The sequence below is a fragment of the Delphinapterus leucas genome, chromosome X, assembly GCF_059928025.1.
Source record: "Delphinapterus leucas isolate spDelLeu-1000000601 "Yukka" chromosome X, BTC_Dleu_Yukka2, whole genome shotgun sequence".
Classification (NCBI taxonomy): domain Eukaryota; kingdom Metazoa; phylum Chordata; class Mammalia; order Artiodactyla; family Monodontidae; genus Delphinapterus; species Delphinapterus leucas.
The window spans coordinates 20909862-20934597 of NC_143150.1; the positions used below are offsets into that span (position 1 = coordinate 20909862).

Sequence of the window (24736 nt, forward strand, 5' to 3'; positions counted from 1 at the left end):
TGGAGAGTCAAGCAAATGTTTATTGAAGGCATACTAAATGCCCAAATGCGCTATGGGTATAAACGTGATGTTTAAAACAAACACACACACACATACACACACACACACACACACACACAACATATGTTCTAACACCATGACAATATTTATGTTTCCTGGATAATTAAGGAGATGGGTGTGGGGATAAAAGTTGTATGAAATACAGTTCTTGCCTTTCAAGAGCTTATAAACTGGTGGAAGAAATCAGAGTAGTTCATTAAAGAAAAAAATAAGTGCCAAACTATGTAGCACAAACTATAAGAGCAGGAGAAGCATGGAAAATGAGACAATCCGCGTGGGCCTGAATAATTTGAAAAGGCTTATGGAGATGAGAGAACTTAAAGTGGGCCTTGACAGAGGGCAGGTAGAATCTCAACAGGTATAGGTAAGGAGAGGGTGCAGGGAGGAGAACAGGATGGATAGATACAAATGTGGGGAAAAACACAGCATGTGGAGGCAAGCATCAGTATGGTTTGACTCAGAAGGAAGAGTGCAATCTAACTGGAACAGAGAATTATTTTATCTGACTGAAACAATATCAGACAAAAAGTATGATAAGGAACAGGTTAAGTTGAAAGTCCTGAAACCAAAGTGTGTGGCAGGGTGGGAGGGATACTGTAAATTTTTGAATAGGGAAGTGACTTGAGGAAATCTACCACATTTAGTTAGCCTACTAGGGCTGCAGCCAAGCAGTGGATTACAAACAGGAGAGGCAGGGAAACTAGCTTAGGATGGTGTGAAGTAAAGCAGACAAGATGTTTGTTGGCAGTGAGGTTAGAGATAAACTTCTAAAATAGAGACACAAAGGAACTTGATGATGTAGGGAATGAAGGGGAGGGAAGAGTTCATGATGACTTGAAGCATCCCCAGCCTGAAAAAAACAAGGAAACACTGACAGAACACTACAAATGTCCCTGCTGTTACCTTGTCTGAGAAACTAATTCATGTTAATAATGGCTGTCATCCCAATTAGTTAGCTGAACTGCATTTTAATAGATGCCTTCAATGCCTTGACCTCAAGGAGTGGCAGGGGGTAGAAACTGAAGGGGAGCATCTTTCAACAGCATCCGTCACACTAATACAATGGAGGTGTTTGCTTACTCCGCTTACAATCACGGCCGCCGTTGCAAACTTCACCCTTAGAAAAATTAGGATTATTCCGGGAAAGATACCCATTCACCCTCTGGGTAGCAGGATCTTGCCAGTTCCTCAGCTGTCAGAGCGAGTTCGTGGAGAGAAGGGAGGCGCCTGAAGGAGGCGGCCTCCCTGGGGGGTCGAGGAAGCAGGGTTCAATCGAAGAAGTAAAACCACCGATGCCAGAAGAGTGAAAGACAGGGAAGGGACTCAGCTGAGGGGAGAGAGAGACCAAAGGACCGTTAAGCCCCTCCCAGGCCGGGAACCAGGCCAGCCCGGCCCCGCGCGGCCTGGCGCGGCCCAGCCCCGCTCCCCAGCCTTGAAGCCCAGGAGCTCCCCCTCACCTGCTCGGGCTCATCGGACGACTGGGAAGACGAGGCTCCCACAGTCGGAAGCGCCACTGCAACGCCAACCCGGAAGTATTGGTACCAACGGAAGTAACCAAGTCGTCGCCTCGGCAACGGTGGTACAGCCATCCCAACTCCGCCCCCTCCGAGCCTAAAAGAGAAGGCGCGAAATAGGAGGCGGAAATGACAAGGGTCTTAATGGAGGAGTCGGGCAGGCTGCAGGCGCAAAGGCCCAGACGGGGCAACCTGACTCTAGGGAGGTGCAGGTAGAGGAGGCTAAGACATGAGAAATTTGGCAGCTTCTGCAGCTAACGTGGGTGGAGTGATGTCGGCCCGTCACCGCATCACCACCCACCTCGCGCGTACAAGGACTAGGGAAAGGAAGGGCTGGGTACGAGGGGCGGAGCCAGCAGAGTGAAAGGGCGGAGGGGGGCGCCTTCGAGCAGAGTACCAAAAAGGAGGGAATGTGAGGGGGCGGGGCAAATGCTTAAAACAAAAGTGGGATAATGAGGGAAAGGGAGTGAGCGGTATTTACAGAGGTGCCTGAGCTGTGCGGGGAGTGGGGCGGGGGTGAGGAGTGGGACAGGGTGGGGGCAGAAATAAAGATCAAATAAGCAAATAACCTCAGCACCAGGTCTGAGGTCGCCAGGTGCTCAAAGCACATGGTTGAGAAAGAGCAAGTTAGAAGCAGAAAAGGGACCATAAAAAGTTCAAGATAAAGAAAATGAAGAGTAGAAATACTAACGGGGGAATCCGAGTTAATCCTCACCTCACAATCAGCCAGCAGATGATGAGAGGGCCTGGTGATCAGCTTCGGGCTCTAGCCCCACCCCAGGAGCCAGAAGGAATAACTTCAAAGCACCATAGATAATTACGTTAACCAATGGGCTATGTTTTTAAGCCTCTCGCGTGAAGGTCCCGTAATCACGCAAGAATACAAAATACTATGGTTTAGACGTTGAGTATAAGTAAAAGTAAGTCAATGCAAGGCCTGTGGCCCTAAATAATTATTTGTTAAATGAATAAATTTTGGGAATACCTTTGTTCCAAAGGGATGTGCGCACAACTACCCTATGAGACAGTTGCTATTATTTCCCCCTTTTGATAGCTGAGAAAACTGAGGTCTTAAGAAGTTAAGACCTCAAATTCAGTTCTGACTTCAGAGCCCAGGCTCTTAACCACTGCTATACTGCTTTCAACTTTAATAATACCCTTGTTACCTTCAGAAACTCCTTACTAAATATAGAGATAATGTGAGAAACCCGTACATGCATTCCAAAATGCGAATACCCTTAAATTTACGTCTCAGCAAAGTACTCCCTTTCAGCCACACTAAGGGGGTTGTAGCTTAGAGTTTTTCTTATTTGGAAGGACTATACTCTCTCCAGTGACATGAATTGTATGTCCAGCTGTGGCTGTGGCCTGGGCCTGTCCCTCACATCCAGATTGCTCAACCTTGTAGAATTTTGGCTCACTTTGTGACCAAATCACTATCTTAGCTTTTCTACGAGACTGCACTGCACTTTTGTCTCTTCAGCCACTGCCACTACCAGCTAATCTCACCAACCACCTAGGTAAATTTTGTTAAAAAGGAGCACTGTTTTCAAATGACTTATTTTAAAAGATCTACAATAGATGAATTTAAAAATAGCATTATAAACACATAGCACACTTTTATTTAACACATTTGCAGTTTGCTTAGTTTGTTTCCAACATTATCGCCTTCTGTTTGTAGTCTCTACCACACAGACCCATATTTGATTATACTCTGTCTTGTGTTATGCTCAAATTCTGATCTCTCCAAGAGATAAGCTCTTCAAGAGAATAGAATCCTTGAATCTTCAAGTTGGAAGGAGATTTAGCGGTCCCTTCTACAATATTCATTATAGACAGTTGTCCGGTCCCTGCTAGAATGCTTCCAGTGTAAGTATAGATGACAAGTCAGCCCATTACACTATTTGACAACTCTGAAAACTCTCACTTATGTTGAATCAAAACATGCTTTCATCTTTCTACTCTCCCAAGAGAAACATTTGGTCTTAAAAAATGAAAAGAGAATTTTATTTGGAGTCAGAAGACCTTTTTTTATTAATTGAGGTGAAGTTCACATCACTAATACAATATTATGTCAATTATATCGCAATAAAACTGGGGAAAAAACAAATTAAATTGAGAACATTTTTATTTTCATTAAAAGACATGATTAAGAGAGTGAAAAGGCAAGCTCCAGGCTGGGAGAAGAGATTTTTAATCATGTATCCCACAACATCTCATATCCAGTATAAATAACTCCTAAACTCAGTGACCAAAAGACAGGCAACTCATTTTTTTAATCGGAAAAATACTTGAAAGACACTTCATAAAAGAGTCGATCCAAATGACCAATAAGCATATGAAAAAGTGCTGAACATTATTAGTCATCTAGAAAATTAAAATTAAAATCATACTGCACACCCACCAGCATGGCCGAAGTTAAAAGGATTGTCAAAACAAGAGGTTTGGTGGAAAGCATTTCAAATTCTCAGACACTGCTGGTGGGAGGACCTATTAGTTCTCTATTGCTGTGTTAAAAAAAAATTGCCACAAATTTAGTGGCTTAAAACATCACACATTTACTGTCTCTTAGTTTCTGCAGGTCAGGAGTTCCAGGCGTGACTTGGCTGGGTCCTCGGGCTCTGAGTCTCACAAGATTGCAATCAATGTGTCAGCCAGACTGTGTTTTTATTTCGAGACTTAACTGGGGAAGAATTCACTTCCACGCTCACTCAGGTTGTTGCAGAATTCACTTCTATGCAGCTGTACCACAAGGGCTTCAGTTTCTTGCTGACTGTTGGCCAGAGGCCACTCTCAGCCCCTGAAGCAGTCCCCAGTTTCCCACAATGTGGCCCTCTCCATAGGCAGTTCACAGTACGGCCACTTCCTTCTTCCAGGCCAGCAGTAGACAAGATCCTAAGATGTGGTTTTATCCACGCAGAATATAGTGGGACTATTATTTTCTGTGATAAAGGACTATACCTATTTTTTGAAAGTACGATAGCTTCATTTCTCTGATTACAAAAAAGTACATAGTCATTATAAAACATTTGAACTGTATACAAAAGTGGAAAGAAGGTATAAATTACCTGAAAGCCAAACATCCAAAGACTACTCCTCTTAACAGTGTGGAGCACCTCCTTCTAGTCCTCTTTCTATGCCTACACACGTGCTTATACTATCACTCTTGTGATTTGCATGCTCCTGTCACAAGTTCCTGCGGGGTGGCCTCGTGCTAAAGTCAGTGTTTCCGGCCACCTCTAATTTATGGTCCCTCTATATTTCCCCGATTTTAAAAGTCCCCGGTTTTAAAAGCTATGCCTCCTTTTTTGGGGGGGGGCGGGTACGCGGGCCTCTCACTGTTGTGGCCTCTCCCGTTGCGGAGCATAAGCTCCGGACACGCAGGCTCAGCGGCCATGGCTCACGGGCCCAGCCGCTCCGCAGCATGTGGGATCTTCCCGGCCCAGGGCACGAAGCCGTGTCCCCTGCATCGGCAGGCGGACTCTCAACCACTGCACCGCCAGGGAAGCCCAAGTTATGCCTCTTTATGGAGGAAAAAGGAAAATACAAAAACATATATTACAAAAGAAGTAAAAATAAAATGTAAACGTCATCCCCACTACCCAGATACTGGCGTTAACATTTCTATGTGTTTCTTTCCAGTCTCTCCGTCTTTTCTATAACTGTATACATGCCACATAAACCTTGCCTTACCTCCAGCCTCCTTGTAGACCTTGCTCTCTCACTCACTGCTCCCTTGCTGATCCTAGAGAGCCAACTTCTCCCTTTCTTATTAACTTCATGTTCTTTCCAGGCTACCAAAGCAAGAAAATCCTCTTCTAACCCTGTGACACCCTCTAGATATTGCCTGATCACCTTCCATTCATAGCCGTTTTAAAAAATTTAACATTTTACTTAACCCAATATAACCAAAATAATATCATTTCAGAATGTAATCAATATAAAAAGTATTAATGAGATGTTTTACAGTTTCTTTTTATACTAAGTTCTTGTATATTTTACACTCACAACTCATCTCAGACTAGATACATTTCAAATACTCAATAGTCACGTGTGGCAATCTGACGACCGTACTGGACAGCAGAGATCTAACTTTATGCTCCACCTGATAGATTATCACATACCTTCTCCAGCATCCACCCACCCCAAAAAATCATCTAGCTCACTTGGCTGCATCAACATCACCTGATGTTGTTAGAAATGCAGAATTTCAGGCCCCACAAAAGACTTGTTTAAATTAGAATCTGCATTCTAACACTATCCCCAGGCGATTCATTTGCATACAAAACTTAGAAGTCTGTTCTGCCTCCTGTTAAACACTTCCAGTAGCGTGAAACTCACTATCTCATCCCCAAGGAAGCGCTTTCCATCTTTAAATGGTTCCAATTATTAGAAATACATTTGTCCTTCCTTTATTGAGGATTACCTATAAGCCCAGCATTATGCTAAGCACTTCACATGCATTATCTCGTTTAAGCCCAGCACTCTATGTGATAGTCTAATTTTGTCTCCTTTTGTCATTGCTGCTGCTGTTGTTGTTGTTTATGGTAAAATATATATAACATAAGTTAACCTTTTAACCATTTTTAAGTGTACAATTCAGTGGCATTAAGTACATTCACAATGTGCAACCACCACCACTATCCATTTCCAGAACTTTCCATTATCCCAAACAGAAGCTCATTAAGCAATCACTTCCCCTTCTCCTCTCCCTGCAGCCCCTAATTACCACTATTCTTTCTGTCTCTCTGAATTCGACTATTCTAGATACGTCATATAAGTGAAACCATACGATATTTGTCCTTTTGTGTCTGGTTTATTTCATTTAGCATAATGGTTTCAATGTTAATCCATGTTGTACCCTATATCAGAAATTCCTTCCTTCGTACAATAATTATTCCATTGTATGTATGTACCACATATTGTTTATGCATTCATCTGTTGATGGACATTTGGGTTGTTTCCACCTTTTGGTTACTGTGAATAATGCTGCTTTGAACATTGGTGTACAACAATCTGTTTGACTCCTTGCTTTGAATTCTATTGGGTATACACCTAGGAGTGGAATTGCTGGGCCATATGGTAATTCTATAATTAACTTTTTAAGGAACTGCCAAACTGTTTTCCACAGCAGCTGCATCATTTTTTCATAGCCTTTTTTTTAAAAAAGAACAGTTATTGTGGCTAAATTTCTGATCAGAACATTTTAAAAACATGCTCTTTTAAGAAAACTGGAGTATAAAGACAAAGATTTTTGTAAAAACCTCTAATCCCATTATCCCATAAAACTCTTCACATATTGATAACGTTCTTCCAGGATTTCTTTTTACGACAATTATTTCTTAAAATAAAGGTTTTGTTTATTACCATGGAATTCTAAACATGTTTTTGAAGGAATAATATCTTAGAGATATACTTGCCTTAAATATATACCATTTTTCAAATATTATGCATCCATCAGAGATTATGTTTATGAGAACTATGTAATAATAATAATAAACTCTACCTTCTATTGACTACCATATTCCACAAACCTTTCACGTGCTGACTCTATTCCTTACAACAACCCTGTTTAGGCTTTACCACTGATGGGCCAGATTTCACCAGCTGTGTGGTCTTGGATAAGTACCCACCCTCCCTGTTCCTAAGTTTCCTCCCCTGTGAAAACACTCCTGCTAGCACCCACCTCCTGAGTTACTAAGCATTCAAATGTGATGATCCACATAAGGCATTTGGAACAGAGCCTGGCGCACCACAATCATTCCAGACATGTCTTCTCACCAAGTAAATTCCAGGTCCCCTGAAAATTTAAACATGAAAAAGAAAATCTAACCATGACAGTACTAGAAGAAAATGCAAGTGAACATTTTTATAATCCTGGGTTGAGGAAGACCTTCTAAGCATGCTATCAGAGGCAGAGACAATAAAAGCAAAGGATTACTAGAACTTATCTCACAATAAAAATCATTTCTGAATGGCAGAAAACACCAGAAAGTTAGAAGATGAGCAATAATTTGGGGGAAAATTATAACAAATTTGACGAACTAAAAGCTCTTTAATATACAATGAGCTTCATAACTTAAAAAAATACAAACACTCAAAGATATTTTCCTAGAAAAATAGGTAAAAGATATAAACAGCAAAGCAAGACAGTCTGATGTGGCCAATTTATCTGTGGGGACATTTTGATGAGCCCTATTGACACAGCTGCTCCAATGCAGCCACTGTTTCCCACTGTGTCCCATCCCAAGGCACAGTGTACTCTCCCAGTCTGCCTTCTCTCCTCACCTCCAGTCCACAGGACTTTCACTTTCCACCTTAGTTAGTCCTTTCTGCATCGCTTACATTTTCTTTTACAAAACTGTTACTTCTAATCAGAAAAAATGAAAAGAAAAAACATCCAAATCATCTTTATAAAAGATTTTATGATATTAAATATATTTGCATACTCAAATCCTGAAAGTTAAGAATTTCATTGAGCAATTTTCCTCTATAGTCTGGAGCTGAGGATTAGGAATCTTGTGTTCCGAATGCCTTCCTTCCCTATATCTATGTATACATATATATATATATATATATATATATATATATATACATCTAGATAGATAGATGTCTATATCTATATCAGATTCATTCATTCGTTCACTGATAGGTACCTACAGGCACCTACTGTGTGCCAGGCACTGTGATGGGCATGGGGACCTAGCAGTGAACTACAAACATTCCCTGCCTCCATGGAGCAGACAGTCTGGTTGGGGGAGGAGCAGGCAAAAAGGAAGTAAATATTCAGGTTAATAACATTGTCGAGTGTGAGGAATAATGAAGCAGGGAAAGAACACAGAGAATGGCAGGGGCTGCTGTTTTACATTAAATGGTCAGGAAGACCTCTCTAATAAGGTGATATTTGAGGAGAGGTGTGAAGGAGGTGAGGGAGTGAGCTATAAGGATCTCTGAGAACGTTCCAGGCAAAGAGAATGGCAACAGCAAAGGTCCCTAAGCAAGAGTGACCCTGCTGTGTTTGAGGAATATCAAGTTCACCAGGGTGGCTGGAGCAGAGGGATGAAGGGGGACAGCAGTTAGAGATGAGGTCAGAAAGGTAACAGGGGTCGGGGAGACCAGGTAGGACTGTTATATCCTGGTAAAGACTTTGGATTTTATTCTAAGAGTCTGGGAAAGTTGACGTTTTCAGGAAAAAGCAAGACTACAAAAAGGCAGAGGTGTCTATTCTTTACATTTTTAAATGAAAAAGAGAGTAATTTCCATTAAAACAAATGGCTCCTGGTTATTTGTGATTACAGACCAAATGGTGCCCAATCCCCAACCATCTTTCACCGCCCCATGACTGAGACCTGTGCCTCAAATTGGCAGGAGTTACCAATAGGGAAATCTCATGTTTGGGTGTTATGAGGAAAGAGTTCACACAGCAGGATTGGTGACTTACTCCTTGCATGTCTCCAAGAGAACCATGATTGACCCTTAGCCAACCCATGAGAATATGTCTGTCAGAGTATTCCTTATATCACCAATGGATTGACGATTTTGTTGTGTACACCTGAAGTAATAGACATTGCTGTACCATCTTGTTAGGGTTGCTTTGCACAAATATCAAGCTTGATGATGTGAACCTGTTTTCATTGCTGGAGTCAACAAGAATGTTAGGGTCCTGAGTTTTCTGGTCATGGCCAGTTGTTAACAAGATGTGCATATGTGACCAACTCTCCCATCATTGGGCATAGGTATTCCACACATATTCCTGGAGTTCACTGCTACAAGAAATCGAAAGGGAAATTAGAAAATATTTTGAACTAAATGAAAAATGAAAACAACAAAACCTGTGAGATGCAGCTCAAGCAGTATTTATAGCACAAAATCCCTATATAGGAAAAGAAGAAAGGCCTCAAATCAATGACCCTAACTTTGATCTTAGGAAATTAGAAAAATAAGAACAAATTAAGTTCAGAGTAAGCAGAAGAAGGGACATAATAAAGTTGAGGGCAGAAATCAGGGAAGTAGAAAATAGAGAAAATCAATGAACCAAAAGCTGGTTCTTTGAGAAAATCAATAAAACGTATACACCTGTATCCAGACTGATCAGGAAAAAAGAGAGAAGACATAAATTACCAATATCAGAAATGAGAGACATGTCCTCCAGACAGTAAAACAATAATAAGAAAATATTATGGAAAACAAGCAATAAAGAAAATTTAGATAAATTGAACTTCATCAGAATTTTAAAAAATTTGTGCCTTAAAGGACACTACCAAAAAAGTGAAAAAATAACTCACAGAAAGGGAGAAAATATTTGCAAGTCATATATCTGATAACAGGTTAGTAGCTAGACAAAGAACTCTCACAATTCAACAAAATTTAAATAATCCAATTAAAAAGTGTATATCACCAGGGAAGAAGGACATTATATTGATATGATTATTAAAAGGGGGATAAATTTTACAAAGGACATATAATACTAAACATTTACACACCTAATAACAGAGCTTCAAAAGACACGAAGCAAAACCAGAATTGAAATAAAAAATAAGCAAAAACACACAGAGATTTCAACACACCTGTCAATAATTGATAGTGAAAGTAGACAGAGAATCAGTAAGGCTATAGAAGAGTTAACACTATATCAAGTTGACCTAACTGGCTTTTATAAAACATTCCAATCAACAACAGATACATTCTTTTCATGGCCAGGGAACATTCACCAGAACAGACCATTTTGTGGGCCATAAAACAATTCACAACACATTTAAAAGTATTAAAATTAATACACTTTACTATATATAAAATAGATAACTAATAAGAACCTACTGTATAGCTCAGGGATCTCTACTCAATACCCTGTAATGACCTATATGGGGATAGAATATAAAAAAGAGTGGGTATGTGTATATGTATAACTGATTCACTTTGCTGTACAGCAGAAACTAACACAACATTGTAAATCAACTATACTCCAATAAGGGAATTCCCTGGCAGCCCTGTGGTTAAGACTTCACCTTCTAATGCAGGGGTGCTGGTTGGATCCCTGGTTGGGGATCTAAGATCCCACATGCCTTGCGGCCAAGAAACCAAAACATGCAACAGAAGCGATATTGTAACAAATTCAATAAAGACTTTAAAAATAGTCCACATCAAAAAAATCTTAAAGAGAAAAAACTATACTCCAATAAAAATTAATTTAAAAAATAAATAAATAAAAAATAGCCTAACAAAAAATTTAAAATTATTAAATCATACAAAGTATGTTTTCTGAACACAATAAAATTAAATTACATTTTATTAGATCAAAGATTAAATTAAAGTAGATCAGTAAAAGAAAGATTTCTGGAAAACCCCCAAGTATTTGAAATCTGAATAACATACTTCTAAATAACGCATGTCAAGAAAGACATCAAAAAGGAACAAAAGGGAAATTATAAAGCATTTTGAACTGAATAAAATGAAGACATAGATAACTAGACTGATTGTGGTGAATATTTTACAATATATACAATATCAAATCATTATGCTGTACACCTGAAACTAGTATGTTATATGTCAATTACACCTCAATAAAAAATAAATAAAAATTCTACTGCTAAAAAGAAAATGAAAACATAGAAAAATTTATGGGATGCAGCTAAAGTGATGGTTTGAAGAAAGTTTACAGCACTAAATGCCTATATTAGAAAACATTAAGGATCTGGAAAAAATGACCTCAGCTTTCAAGCTAAGAAATTAAAAGACAGGGACTTCCCTGGTGGTGCAGTGGTTAAGAATCTGCCTGCCAGTGCAGGGGACATGGGTTTGAGCCCTGGTCTGGGAAGATCCCACATGCAGCAGAGCAACTAAGCCCGTGCATCAAAACTACTGAGCCTGCACGCCACAACTACTGAACCCTGTGCGCCTGGAGCTCATGCTCCGCAACAAGAGAAGCCACAGCAATGATAAGCCCACGCAACCGCAACAAAGAGAAGCCCCCGCTCACTGCAACTAGAGAAAGCCCATGCGCTGCAACGAAGACCCAATGCAGCCAAAAATATAAATAAATAAATAAATAAGAAATTAAAAGACAAAAAGCAAATTAAACCTAAAGTAAGCAAACTTAAACCCAAAGTAAAGATGACAGAATTCAAACACATCGAAAACAGAAAAACAAAGAAAAGCTGGTTCTTTGAGAATGTCAATAAACTATAAATTATAGATCCTACAAATATTGTGTCTAAAATGGTCCCCATTGATGCCTGCCTCCTGGTATTCATGCCCCTGTGTAGTACCCTTCCCTTGAGTGTGAACTTGACCTAGTGACTTGCTTTTAACCAGTAAAATATGGCAAAGGTAGGGGGATGTCACTTCCAAAACTAGGCTATGACTACCATCTTGCTACACTCTCTCTATTGCTGGCTTTAATGAAACAAGCTGCCATGTTGGAGAGATAACATGACAAAGAACTGAGGGCCACCTCTTGCCAACAGCCAACAAAAAAATTGAGGACCTCAGTCCAACAACCCACAAGGAACTGAATCCTGCCAAAAACCATGTGAGCATAAAAGTGGATCCTTCCCTAGTCAAGTTTTCAGATGAGACCCTGGTCCTGGCTGACACCTTGATTACAGCCTTTTGATGCAACCGAGCTTGAACTGAGGACCCAGCTAAGCTGTGCCCAAATTCCTGAACTGCAGAATCTATGAGGTAATAAATATGTATTGTTTTAAGCTGCTAAGTTTTTGATAATTTATTATGTAGAAATAGTTAACTAGCACAAATGTTAAAATGATAAGGAAATATTATCAACAGCTTTATGTTAATAAATTCGACAACTTCGATGAAAAAGATGAATGGACAAATTTCTTAAAATACACAAACTATCGAAGATCATTCAAGAAGAAATCAATAACCCACATAGTCCTACAACTATCACAAAAATTAAATTGTAGTTAAGAAACTTCCCCACAAAGAAAACTTTGGGCCCAGATGACGTGATTGGTGAATTCTCCCAAGCATTTAGTAAGAAATAATTTACAATTCTACACAAACTTTTCCAGAAAATAGAAGATAACAGATTACTGCCCAGCTCATTCTATGAGACCTGCATTACTCCAAAATCAAAGACATTATAAGAAAGAAAAAAAGACTAATATCCCTCAAGAACTTATATGCAAAAATCTTTAGCAAAATTTTAGCAAATAGAGTCTAACAATGTGTAAAAAGGATACTTCATCATGACCACATGGGGTTTCTCTGAGGAATGCAAAGTAGGTTTGACAATCAAAAATCAATCACTGTAATCAAAACAGTATGATCCTGACACAAAAACAGACATATAGACCAATGGAACAGGATAGAAAGCCCAGAAATAAACCCACACGCTTATGTCAATTAATGTACAACAAAGGAGGCAAGAATATACAATGGAGGAAAGATAATCTCTTCAATATGTGGTGCTGGGAAAACTGGACAGCTACATGTAAAAGAATGAAATTAGAAATTCTCTGACACCATATACAAAAATAAACTCAAAATGGATTAAAGACCTAAATGTAAGACCGGATACTCTAAAACTCCTAGAGGAAAACATAGGTAAGAACGCTCTTTGACATAAATTGCAGCAACAGTTTTTTGAATCCGTCTTATAGAGTAATGGAAATAAAAGCAAAACAAAACAAAGCAAAAAAAAACAAATGGGGGCTTCCCTGGTGGCGCAGTGGTTGAGAGTCCGCCTGCCGATGCAGGGGACACGTGTTCGTGCCCCGGTCCAGGAAGATCCCACATGCCGCGGAGCGCCTAGGCCCGTGAGCCATGGCCGCTGAGCCTGCACGTCCGGAGCCTGTGCTCCGCAACGGGAGAGGCCACAACAGTGAGAGGCCCGCATACCCCCCAAAAAACAAACAACAACCAAAAAAAGGACCTAATTAAACTTAAAAGCTTTTGCACAGCAAAGGAAACCATAAACAAAACAAAAAGACAACCTACGGAATGGGAGAAAATATTTGCAAATGATGCAACCGTCAAACAATTAATTTCCAAAATATACAAACAGCTCATAAAGCTTAATATCAAAACAAACAAACAAACAAACAATCAAACAACCTGGGGAAGTCCCTGGCGGTCCAGTGGTTAGGACACCACACTTTCACTGCCAAGGGCCCAAGTTCAATCCCTGGTCAGGGAACTAAGATCCCACAAGCCACGCAGGTGCCGCAAATAAATAAATAAACAAACAACAAGCTAGTAGAGTGTTTTTTTTAAAAAAAAACCCAGTCAAAAAATGTTCAGAAGACCTAAAAAGACTTTTCTCCAAAAAAGACATACAGATGGCCAAAAGGCACATGAAAAGATGCTCAATATCACTAATTATTAGAGAAATGCAAATCAAAACTACAATGAGGTATCACCTCACACCAGTCAGGATGGCCATGATTAAAAAGGCTACATATAATAAATGCTGGAGACCGGTGTGGAGAAAAGGGAACCCTCCTGCACTGTTGGTGGGAATGTAAATTGGTGCAGCCACTATGGAGAACAGTATGGATGTCCCTTAAAAAACTAAAAATAGAGTTACCATATGATCCTGCAGTCCCATTCCTGGGCATATATCCAGAGAAAACTCTAACTCGAAAAGATACAAGTACCCCAATGTTCATAGCAGTGCCGTTTACAATAGCAAAGACATGGAAGCAACCTAAATGCCCATCGACAGACGAATGGATAAAGAAAATGTGGTATATATAAAATGGAATCTTACTCAGCCATAAAAAAAGAATGAAATAATGCCATTTGCAGCAACATGGTTGGACCTAGAGATTATCATATTAAGTGAAGTAAGTCAGACAGAGAAAGATAAATATCATATAATATCACTTATATGTGGAATCTTAAAAAATGACACAAATGAACTTATTTACAAAACAGAAATAGACTCACAGACACAGAAAACAAACTTATGGTTACCAAAGGGGATAGCGGGGGAGGGGGGATAAATTAGGAGTTTGGGATTAACAGATACACACTACTACTACATATAAAATACATAAACAACAAGGACCTACTGTATAGCACAGGGAACTATACTCAGTATTTTGTAATCACCTATATGGGAAAAAAATCTGAGGCAGAATATATATATAAATAAAACTGAATCTCTTTGCTGTACACCTGAAACTAACACAACATTGTAAATCAACTATACTTCAATAAAAATGAATTAAAAACAAAAAAATTAAAGAATATATATATATATATATATAACTGAATCACACTTGACACTAACACAACGTTGTAAATAAAATAGACTTCAATTAAAATAAGACAAAATCAGGCTTCCCTGGTGGCGCAGTGGTTGAGAGTCCGCCTGCCGATGCAGGGGACACGGGTTCGTGCTCTGGTCCGGGAAGATCCCACATGCTGCGGAGCTGTTGGGCCCGTGAGCCATGGCCGCTGAGCCTGTGCGTCCAGAGCCTGTGGTCCTCAACGGGAAAGGCCACAGCAGTGAGAGGCCCGTGTACCGCAAAAAAAAAAAAAAAGAAAAAGAAAAAATCAATCACTGTAATTCACCATATTAATAAAAGAATAAAGAAAAAACATATAATCATATCATTAGACACAGAAAGCATTTGACAAAAGCATAAAATCTTTTAGTAAACTAGGAATAGAAAGGGATCTTCCTCAATCTGAAGAAAAACCTATAGCTAACAACACATTTAATGAGAGACTGAATGATTTCCCCCCTAACATCAGGAACAAGGCAAAGTTATCCACTTTTACTACTGCTCTTCAATATTATACTGGAAATTCTAGTCAGTGCAATAAGGCAAGAAAAAAGTGCATATAGACTGGAAAGGAAAATGTAAGCTCTCTTTCAGGGATGATAAATTGTCCAAACCGAAAATCTTCCAGAATGTACAAGAAAACTACAACAACTAACAAGTGATCCTGGAAAGGTTTCAGGATATAAAGTCAATATACAAGAATCAATTGTATTTTCATATATTAGTCAGAAATAATTGGGCATTTAGATTTTTAAAAATCATTTAAAATAGCATCAAAAATGTGAAATACTTAGGGATAAATTGGATGAAAAATGTGCAAGAGCTAGATATTGAAAACTACAAGACTACAAAATTAAAGAAGGGTTAAATAGAAAGAGATACTATACTCATGAGCTGGAAGACTCAATAAGATGTTAGTTTTCCTCAAGTTGAGGAATAGATTCAACACAATACCAACCAAAATCCTAGGAGGCTTTCCTGTAAAAATTGACAAGATGATTCTAAAATTCATAATTGATATGCAAAGAACCTAGAATAGACAAAACAATTAGGAAAAAGAATGACAAAGTTAAAAGACTTATACTACTTGATTTCAAGATTTATATAAAATTATAAATTTATAATTTTAGAATCATAAAGGTACAGTAATCAAGACACAATAGTATTGCCAGAAGGATAGACATACTGATCAATGGAACAGAATAGAGGGTCCAGAAGTTGATCCATACATATACAGTCAACTGATTTTTGACTGAGGTGACTAGGATAATATTTTCAACAAATTATGCTGTCAAAATTGGATAACCTTATGCAAAAAAATCAAGTTTCACTCATTTCATTTCCTATATAAAAATGAACTCGCAATGAATCATAGACCTAAAGGTTAAATATTTCTTGAAACTGTTATGCAGCAGTTAATTTCTAACTGATACAGAGGGATTCTATGGTGTAAAAAAATATGAAGAATTATATTCCTTTCTTAAAGATTTATAGTTTACGATATCCAATTAAAAACTGAGAAATCCAACAATAAACAAATCTGTTTAATTTTGTTTAACCCAGTAATACACAAATGTATTTGACCATGGAGATCTTTATTTGCACATTAGTAATAGTCTATGAAACACACTTTGGAAACTATGGTCTTGTTCAAAATTTTTGCTTTACATGTGGGGAATGTGATGTCCAGAGAGAGTAATTCACTTGACCAAGTCCACTTGAATAATGGAAGATGTCTGCAGGCCTAAATCTTCTGCTCCTTGTATTACACAACAGATTATCATTTTCATTTGGTATGGTATATGCCTTGAAGGTTTCATAAGCATGTGTTGCTTCTATTTCTGTGTTTCCACTACTCCATGTGCTGTCTGTATTATAGCACTTATCATCATATAGTACAATCACCTGTATTCCCCATGAGACTGAGCATTCCTTCTGCCCAGGGAATGTGGACTGACCATTTTTGTTTTGCCCAGTTAGTTCCAGTGACTAGACTACAGCAGAATCTCAATAAATGTTTCATGAACGAAAGGAGGGGGGCAGATTTCCACGTGAACAGCCCAAGAACAAGAGTACAGACATCCAAGAGAAGAGTACAAGACTCCAAGTTGGGAAGAAAGGTACTGAGGAAAAGTGATCTAAGGGAGGGAGACAGGATTGGTGGGAGATTCACACAGCATCAGGAAAGAAGATCCAATGAGATATAGTGGTATCATCAATGCAGAGAAGATATTTGGTTCAGGACAGCTGGTACGTTGTTACATAATCTCTAAATAATCAGCTATGCTAAAAGCCAAGAAAATGCTCTGCTCCATGCAAAAAAATGCACGTTATGACATACTAACATTAAAATAATTATTTCAGTTGGATAACATTGGATATATATCATAAATAAGTATCGGTTCAGTATGTTGAGGGAAATCATTTCAAGCTTGTTATTCTCAAAATAAAAATATTACAATATACAAAAACAAAAGTACATCACAAAAGAAACTAATATTTATTGAGCATGACAAGCTGTTGACATACCTACCCCATTTAGGTCTCATAACTACCCTGTGAGGTAAATATCTCCCTGTCCCTTTTAAAAAGATTTGAGAAACTGAAGCATCCTCTCTTCTAAGAATCTGCATTGTCATAAGAATCTGGGTTGCCCCTGTTTTATTCCCAATAATTTCCAAAACCAAAAAAAAAAATTTAATGTAGTGAACTTCTCCAATGACTCCAATTTTACAAACAGAGTTTAATTTTCCTGATTTACAGAACCTTTGGTTGAGCACTTAAAAAACAGTAACAGATCCATCATCTTGCTCAGGACAAACTGTAGGAATTCAAAATAGCTACCTCTCTAAGGAGAATCCAAGACTTATAAGAGTTCCTAACATGGTTTGTATCAAAACCAATTTGTAACTTTTCATGGGAACAGAAATAAAAAGAGGAATGAATGCTTATAGAGTGCTTAATAAATTCCACATATTGTGCTAAACAATTTATAAAGCTTCCTCTGTGTAATTCTCACACCCTCCTTATGAGATAAGATATACCTTGTTCTGGAATGTTTATTTTTAAAATTATGAGTTTTAAAAGTTAGAAAAACAAAGTGCATAAATGGGATAAATGTTTAATAATGGAGATTAGCCATAAATACACAGAATGTAAACTTAAAGACAGCACTAGTCTAGGAAAAATAATTTCATTTAACTTTAAATCTAAATTTCTATTTATTTCATTAACATTTTAAATAATAGTCCACGAATATAAGGCAAATACATTGAGTGATACTATTTCCCAACAATACTTGGGAAATATTGGTTATGTTCTGTTTTGAAAAACCAGTCACTTACATGAGAGATTTTAAGATTATTAAGTTTAAATTGTAAATTTTTGCCTCTGATCTTCATTTTGGAACGAAGTGAATCTCACTACATTTACACACATTGCAGTCAAAATTGTGTCCAGTGACACTACCATACACAGTAAAGATTCATTATATCACAGTTCTATAGAACAGCTGTGGGTCCTGCCTCCTACCCAGCAGTTAACAACAAAATTCAACCCGTTAAAAGGGCAGTGGCCCTTTGGTTTCAGCTGAAATTTCTTAGTTATTAAATTATTCCCCATGTCAAAAAAAAAAGCCGAAACAATCTTAAAATAAAAGTGCCCAGCTAAATTGGCTGGAAATTCTAGCCCTGTACTGTCTTTCTTATAACTGACATCTTTCAGGTATCATAAACTATATTAATCTGATCTTGGAGAGGGGAATTGAAAGGGATGTTGAAGAAAATTTAATGTTCTTTTTTCATATAAGACCCCAAATACCTAAATTCCTAATAAACATCAGGGTCAGAGAGTGACTCATGATTTCACTGTTCTCAACTGGTTAAATCAAATGACCCCTCTGGCAGTCAAGTTTTAAATCTGCAAGTCTAGACATTACATCAAAATTCTGATGTCCAAGTCCGGGAGGCTGGACTCCAGCCCCGAGAACTACTGCTCAAAGCAGATGGAGTTTAAGCTGCCTAATCTCCACATCGCTTTTTTTTTTTTTTTTGTAAACCTGGCAGCACTCCAAGATGCAGCGGAAAGTTCTCATACTGCGCTGAAGTCGAACAGGTCGCTAAGCTCCTAGGTCCTTATAGCGGCCACGCGCTGCTGCTGGGTTTCATCTTAGGACCCCACTTCCAGCAGGTCCTAAGGCTGGGGAAAGGGGCTCAGTGGGATGCAACCAAAGCCAGAGTGGGGAGTAGGCAGATGGGGCACGGAGTCTGGAAAGAGGAAGAAGGTTGGGGGCAACGGGCTGACTTCCAATGTCCCCTACTAGTTCCCAAAGCAGTGCGGGCAGGAGGTGGGAGACCCCAGGCCGGGTAAGGGGATCAATTAGGCATCCCACCAGCTGGGCGGCAGCGGCGGCGAGGAGAGACGTGAAGTGACCCGCTAGCCCCGCAAGGGTAGAATTGCCAAGTTGCAGGGAACGCGCCTCTGGCAGCGCGGGATCCGAGAGGCCGCCAGATGTCCCCAACGGGGTCCTGGGGTCGGAAAGCAGGTCCAGGGAGCGTTGTTAAAAAGAAAACAGCGTCTCGCTGTCGCCTGGCATCCTCCTCCCTCGGCTTGGCCTCCTCCCACTTTTGCTGTCCTGCCCGCGGCTGACCGGCCCGGACCTGCCGAGAGGACGAGGCTCGCTGGGCTCGGAAACCGCGTTCTGTCCCACGTGCCCCGGAGCCCGGGCGCCGGCCCTAGTCCGGCGCGTCGCCCGCGGTCTCGTGATCCCGGACTCGCGCCCTCCATCCGCTCCCCAGTGTAGAGCGAGCTAAGGGTTCGGCGCGCTACCGAGGAGCGCAGGGGTCGGGGCGCGGGGCAGGGGCACACCTCTACCTGCTGCCAGCCTGAAACTGCCAGAAGCCCCACGATTGAATCCATCCACCGGGATTCCAGCTCCTTTGGTGGGGAGAGCGCCTCGGTTCACTTTGCTCCGCAGGGGCTCTGGGTCCCGGCGGGGTACGTGGCTCTCTGTCCTGGCTGCCCCTTCCTCCCGGGACGAGGTGGCCGTCCCCCGGACTAGAGCTGGTGGGTCGCCTCGGGTGGGCATTTTTCGCTGGGGTGGGATCAGCACCGGCTCTGCCCCAGCTCTCGCTCCTGCGCGCCCTCTAGGCCGCGAAGAACCCCTGGTTAACCCCTTAGCCCCCGGCTCGCTGGCGCCACCTGCGCGGAGGAAGTAGGGGCCCGCGGGTGGCCGAGGGGCTGCGGGCGCAGAAGAGCCGGCGGGAATCTGAAGGGGCGGGGGGACGCTACACAGCAGGAGGACAAAGCCCTCTGTGAGGGAAGGAGGGGCCGGCGGAGAGGAATGCAGGCCCCCTGGGGAGTGTGGGGCTACGGACGCCGCGACGCCTCCTGCCTTCCGCTCTTCCCGCTCCTTCCTCCGCCCCGAAACGCAGCCAGAAGGAGATGCAGCTGCGGACGCATCTGGATCGGCTGCCCAGGCCATTGATGGCTGCCGTCCCCCAGCCAGCAGCTCTGGAAGCTGGCGACTCAGGCTTGGGGAGGCTATGCTGCGCTTGGCGCTGAAGATGCGCACATGAGGGAAGGGAGGCCAGGATACCTCGGCCCACTCTTGGAGTAGGTTTAGGTTGGTCAAATTCGGTGCGGAGCCCAATGCAGAATAAAGGGCAAAACCTCCCTCAAACTCTACAAAGCAGTGTGGGCTTCAGGTTTCCAAACATGACACTCACTGAGCCCCTCACGCCGACGATCATTTCCTCCCACCAGAATCCAACTTTTCATCCTTCGAATACCAACTGATTCAGAGGGAGAAATAGCCATCTGCCCAAATCCTCAGTCACTGCGACTTCTGTGTGGGTACTGACTGGTAGAATTTTTCATATCGATCATGGTCACAGAATTGCAGTGGGACCAGTCCCTGGAAATGGATCAGAACACCCTTTCACTTTACCAAGAACCAGATAGGTTCTGTCACATAGCCACTATCTGGCAATAAGTTCTGAACTTGGCTTGAGGAAGAACCCTCAAAAGCAGTAGAAAGAAAAGATAACTAACCTACATTCATTTCAATTCAGGATTCAGGAAGAAATTCCAGTGACAGCTAGTCATTTTTGGGGTCAGTGAATTCAGTAAAGAATGGTAAGCCCCAGGCAGAAGAGACACTGCTGAGAAAGAAGACACATCCAGAGTAATAGATGCAAGGAAACAGCATGGCAAGAAGGAGCCGTTGGTACTCTGAGTTGGATGGAAATAGAGAGTTTGATTCAACGGAAAATATACTTTCTTAAAATGCAAGTTGTACAGCAGGGAAGGCAATTGTAGCTTGGGAATGGGGATTTTCATGATGTTGTCAATGGCTAAACCAAGACCCTGTGCCAGACAGACGCTGTGGTAACTTCCCCAATATCCATACCTTCTTATCTTAGTGGTCACCTCCTGTTCTTTAATATCACATCCCTGCCCTTACTCCCTCCTGGAACATATGATTCCAATCTTAGCAAATTGGTACAATTCAAATCCAGAATAATCAGCATAGTCCCATGCCCTGCCATTGGTTGGCTATGGGTATAACCTAATTGGGGCCAATGAGGGTAGCAATTTCCTGCGGCTTTGGAGAAAGTTTTTCTTTCATATTCTGGAGGAGTTTCAGAAGCAACCCCCTCCTCGCATGTGCTCAGAGAAATAAAGAGCCCCTAATACTGTGGGCAGCTATACGTTAGCAATAAGAAAGAGCCAAGTTAAAATAAAGCAGACATCAAGAAGCATAGGCAGATGGGCTTCCCTGGTGGCGCAGTGGTTGAGAGTCCGCCTGCCGATGCGGGGGACACGGGTACGTGCCCTGGTCCGGGAAGGTCCCACATGCCGTGGAGCGGCTGGGCCCGTGAGCCATGGCCGCTGAGCCTGCATGTCCGGAGCCTATGCTCCGCAACGGGAGAGGCCACAACAGTGAGAGGCCCGCGTACCGCAAAAAAAAAAAAAAAGAAATCTGACTTTGGTGCCATTTTTGAGCCTCTGAATCAAGCAGCTTTTGAGTCTAGGTCCACCTTCATTGATTAGGCCAGTGAGATTTGAGTTTTCTGTTACTTGTGATCTAGTGTTTCTAACTAATACAGGCCCAATGGTCATTTTTGGTAGCAAAGACGCAAGCGTAAAATGGACAGATGGATTAAATAACTTTTAAGGCCCCATCCCAGTGATAAGAGTCTACCTCATTTCAGTGGTAGAGCTAAAAGGAAATCCTGGAGAAGGAGGAAACATGTAACCTGATCTGAGTGATTCATGTCTGTTTTCAAGAGTAACAAAGAGCCAACTTTTCACCATTCACATAACAACTGATTCAGAGGGAGAAATAACCATCTGCCCAAATCCTCAGTCGAGGGGACTCCTGTGGGGGACTGAATGGTGGAATTTTTCATAGCTATTATGGCCCATAATGTTTTATTTTATACTTTCTTTTCCTCACTATACTGCAAATTCCATGAGAGTTTGGACTGCCGGGCATCTTTCTATAACATATAACAAAGTAGACACTCAAAAAATGGGAGCTGGAATAAAATCTGTCAATCATTTGACATTATAACAGAAAAAATTGTACGCTGTAATGCAGTCTTTGCATGTGTCATTTTTAATGATTTTTAATGACACATTTTATTATTCCCACCATGGGATTTCCTATAATAGCTCTGTCCACTCGGGACTAGAGGGAACAATATGATAAAAAAATTAGTTTAATAACAATCAAACCCTTCCGTTCGTGGCATGTCTCTTATCACTGAACTAAAACCCAAGATTTAAACCTACTTTATCATAAGCCAGGTTTCAACATTTACCAACAGTTTACTCCCGCTATTCTCCTCTATCAGCCAGCAAGAATATCCCACCTCTGGGATTCCCTGGTAGAAAATTTATTTACATTTACTCTCTGAACATTGGTAGATACAAAGATCTCTCTAAACCTTGCTGGTATTCTTGTTTATTTTTAAGGTAAAAATCACATCACATACAATGAACCATTTTAAAGTGTTCAATTCAGTGACATCTAGTACATTCACAGTGCTGTGCAACCATCACCCCTATCCAGTTTCAAATCCTTTCATTACCCCAGAAGAACACTCCATACCCAGTAAGTACTCACTCCCCACTCGCCCCTCCACCCATACCTTGGCAACCACTAATCTGCCATCTAACTTTATGCATTTGACTATTCCAGATATTTCATATTTAAAAATCATACAATATATGACCTTTGTGTCTGGCTTCTTTCACTTAGCATTATGTTTTCAAGGTTCACTGATGTTATAGCATGTGATCAGTACGTCATTCTTTTTAGGGCTGAATAATATTCCATTTTATAATTACTCCATACTTTGTTTATCCTTTCATCCATCGATGGACATTTGGGTTGTTTCTACCTTTTGGCAAATATGAATATTGCTGCTACAAACATTAATGTACAAGTTTTTGTTTGGATATGCTTTCATTTCTCTTGGGAATATACCTTAGAGTAGAATTTCTGGATCATATGGTAATTCTATGTTTATCTATTTGAGGAACCACCAAACTGTTTTCCACAGCAGGGATGATATTTTACATTTCCTCCAGGAATGTATGAGGGTTCCTATATCTATACATCCTCACCAGAACTTTTATTATCCTTTTTTTTTATTATACCCACCCTAGTGTGTATGAAGTGGTACCACATTGATTTGCATTTCCTTAAGGACATCTTTTCATGTGTTTGTTGGTCTTTTGTATGACTTCTTTGGAGAAATGTTTATTCAAGTCCTTTGCTGATTTTTAATTGGGTTGTTTGTCTTTCTGTTGTTGAGTTATAAGAGTTTTTATATATTCTGGATATTAAACCCTTATCAGAAATATGATTTGCAAATATTTTCTACAATTCATAACTTGTCTTTTCACATTCTTGATAATGAACTTAGAGGAACAAAAGTTTTTAATTTTCATGAAGTCAGATTTATTTATTCTTCGGTTGCTTGTATTTTTGCCATCAATCTAATAAACAATTGCTAAACCTTTATACAGTGCTGGTAGGAATGTAATATGTTGCAGCCAGTGTGGAAAACACTTTGGCCATACCTCACAAAGTTAAACATATACATAAATATATTATCTAGTAATTCCATTCCTAAGTATATACCCAAGAAAATTAAAAATTATATGTTCACACAAAAACCTATACACCAATGGTCATAACAGCATTATTCATAATAGCTAGACACAAAAGGACACATACTGTATTATTCCACTTATATGAGGTATCTACTTTACACAAATTTATACAGAAAGAAAGTAGGATAGAGGTCACAGGCACTGGGAGACAAGGGAAATGGGTAGTTACTGCTTAATTGTTACAGTCTTTCTGTTTGGGGTGATGGAAAAGTTATGAAATAGATAGTGGTGATGGTTACTCAACAATGTGAATGCATTTAATGCCACTATATCATAAGCTTTAAAATGGTTAAAATGGTAATTTTTATGTGACACATATTTTGCCACAACTAAAAAATAGCATAATACACAAAAAAGCATTGCATTGTACTGTTTAAGTGAGCAAATCCATTATATATGAATTGTATCTCAATAAAGCTGTTTAGAAAATCCGTTATCACCCCCCAAAAGAAGTATCATTAAGAAGGACAAAAATATTTAGGAATATATTTAACCAAAGAAATGCAAGACTTGTATGCTGAAAAATACAAACTATTCTTGAAAGAAATTAAGGAAGACCTAAATAAGTGGAAAGCCAGCCCGATTTGATAGACTAGAGAGGTAATAGGGTTAGGATGGCAATTCTCCCCAAATCGATTTGCAGTTTGATGTAAGAACTATCAAGACACCTTTTTTTTATAGAAATAGATGAGCTTATCCTAAATTTCAGATGGAATTCCA

General features: G+C 40.2%; 1 protein-coding gene across 2 annotated transcripts in view; it reads right to left on the minus strand.

Moving 5' to 3' along the window:
- SLC25A14 (solute carrier family 25 member 14) overlaps nucleotides 1-1649 on the minus strand; it is a 36853-nt gene extending 35204 nt beyond the window's left edge. The window contains exon 1 of one of the 2 annotated variants that reach the window (XM_022563922.2): nucleotides 1518-1649. In XM_022563922.2, the coding sequence (XP_022419630.2) occupies nucleotides 1518-1649 (132 nt within the window). Of the gene's footprint in view, nucleotides 1-1140; nucleotides 1494-1517 lie in introns of those variants that run through there. The other variant, XM_022563921.2, reaches the window with a different exon arrangement.
- Between the last annotated feature and the right edge of the window lie 23087 nt (nucleotides 1650-24736).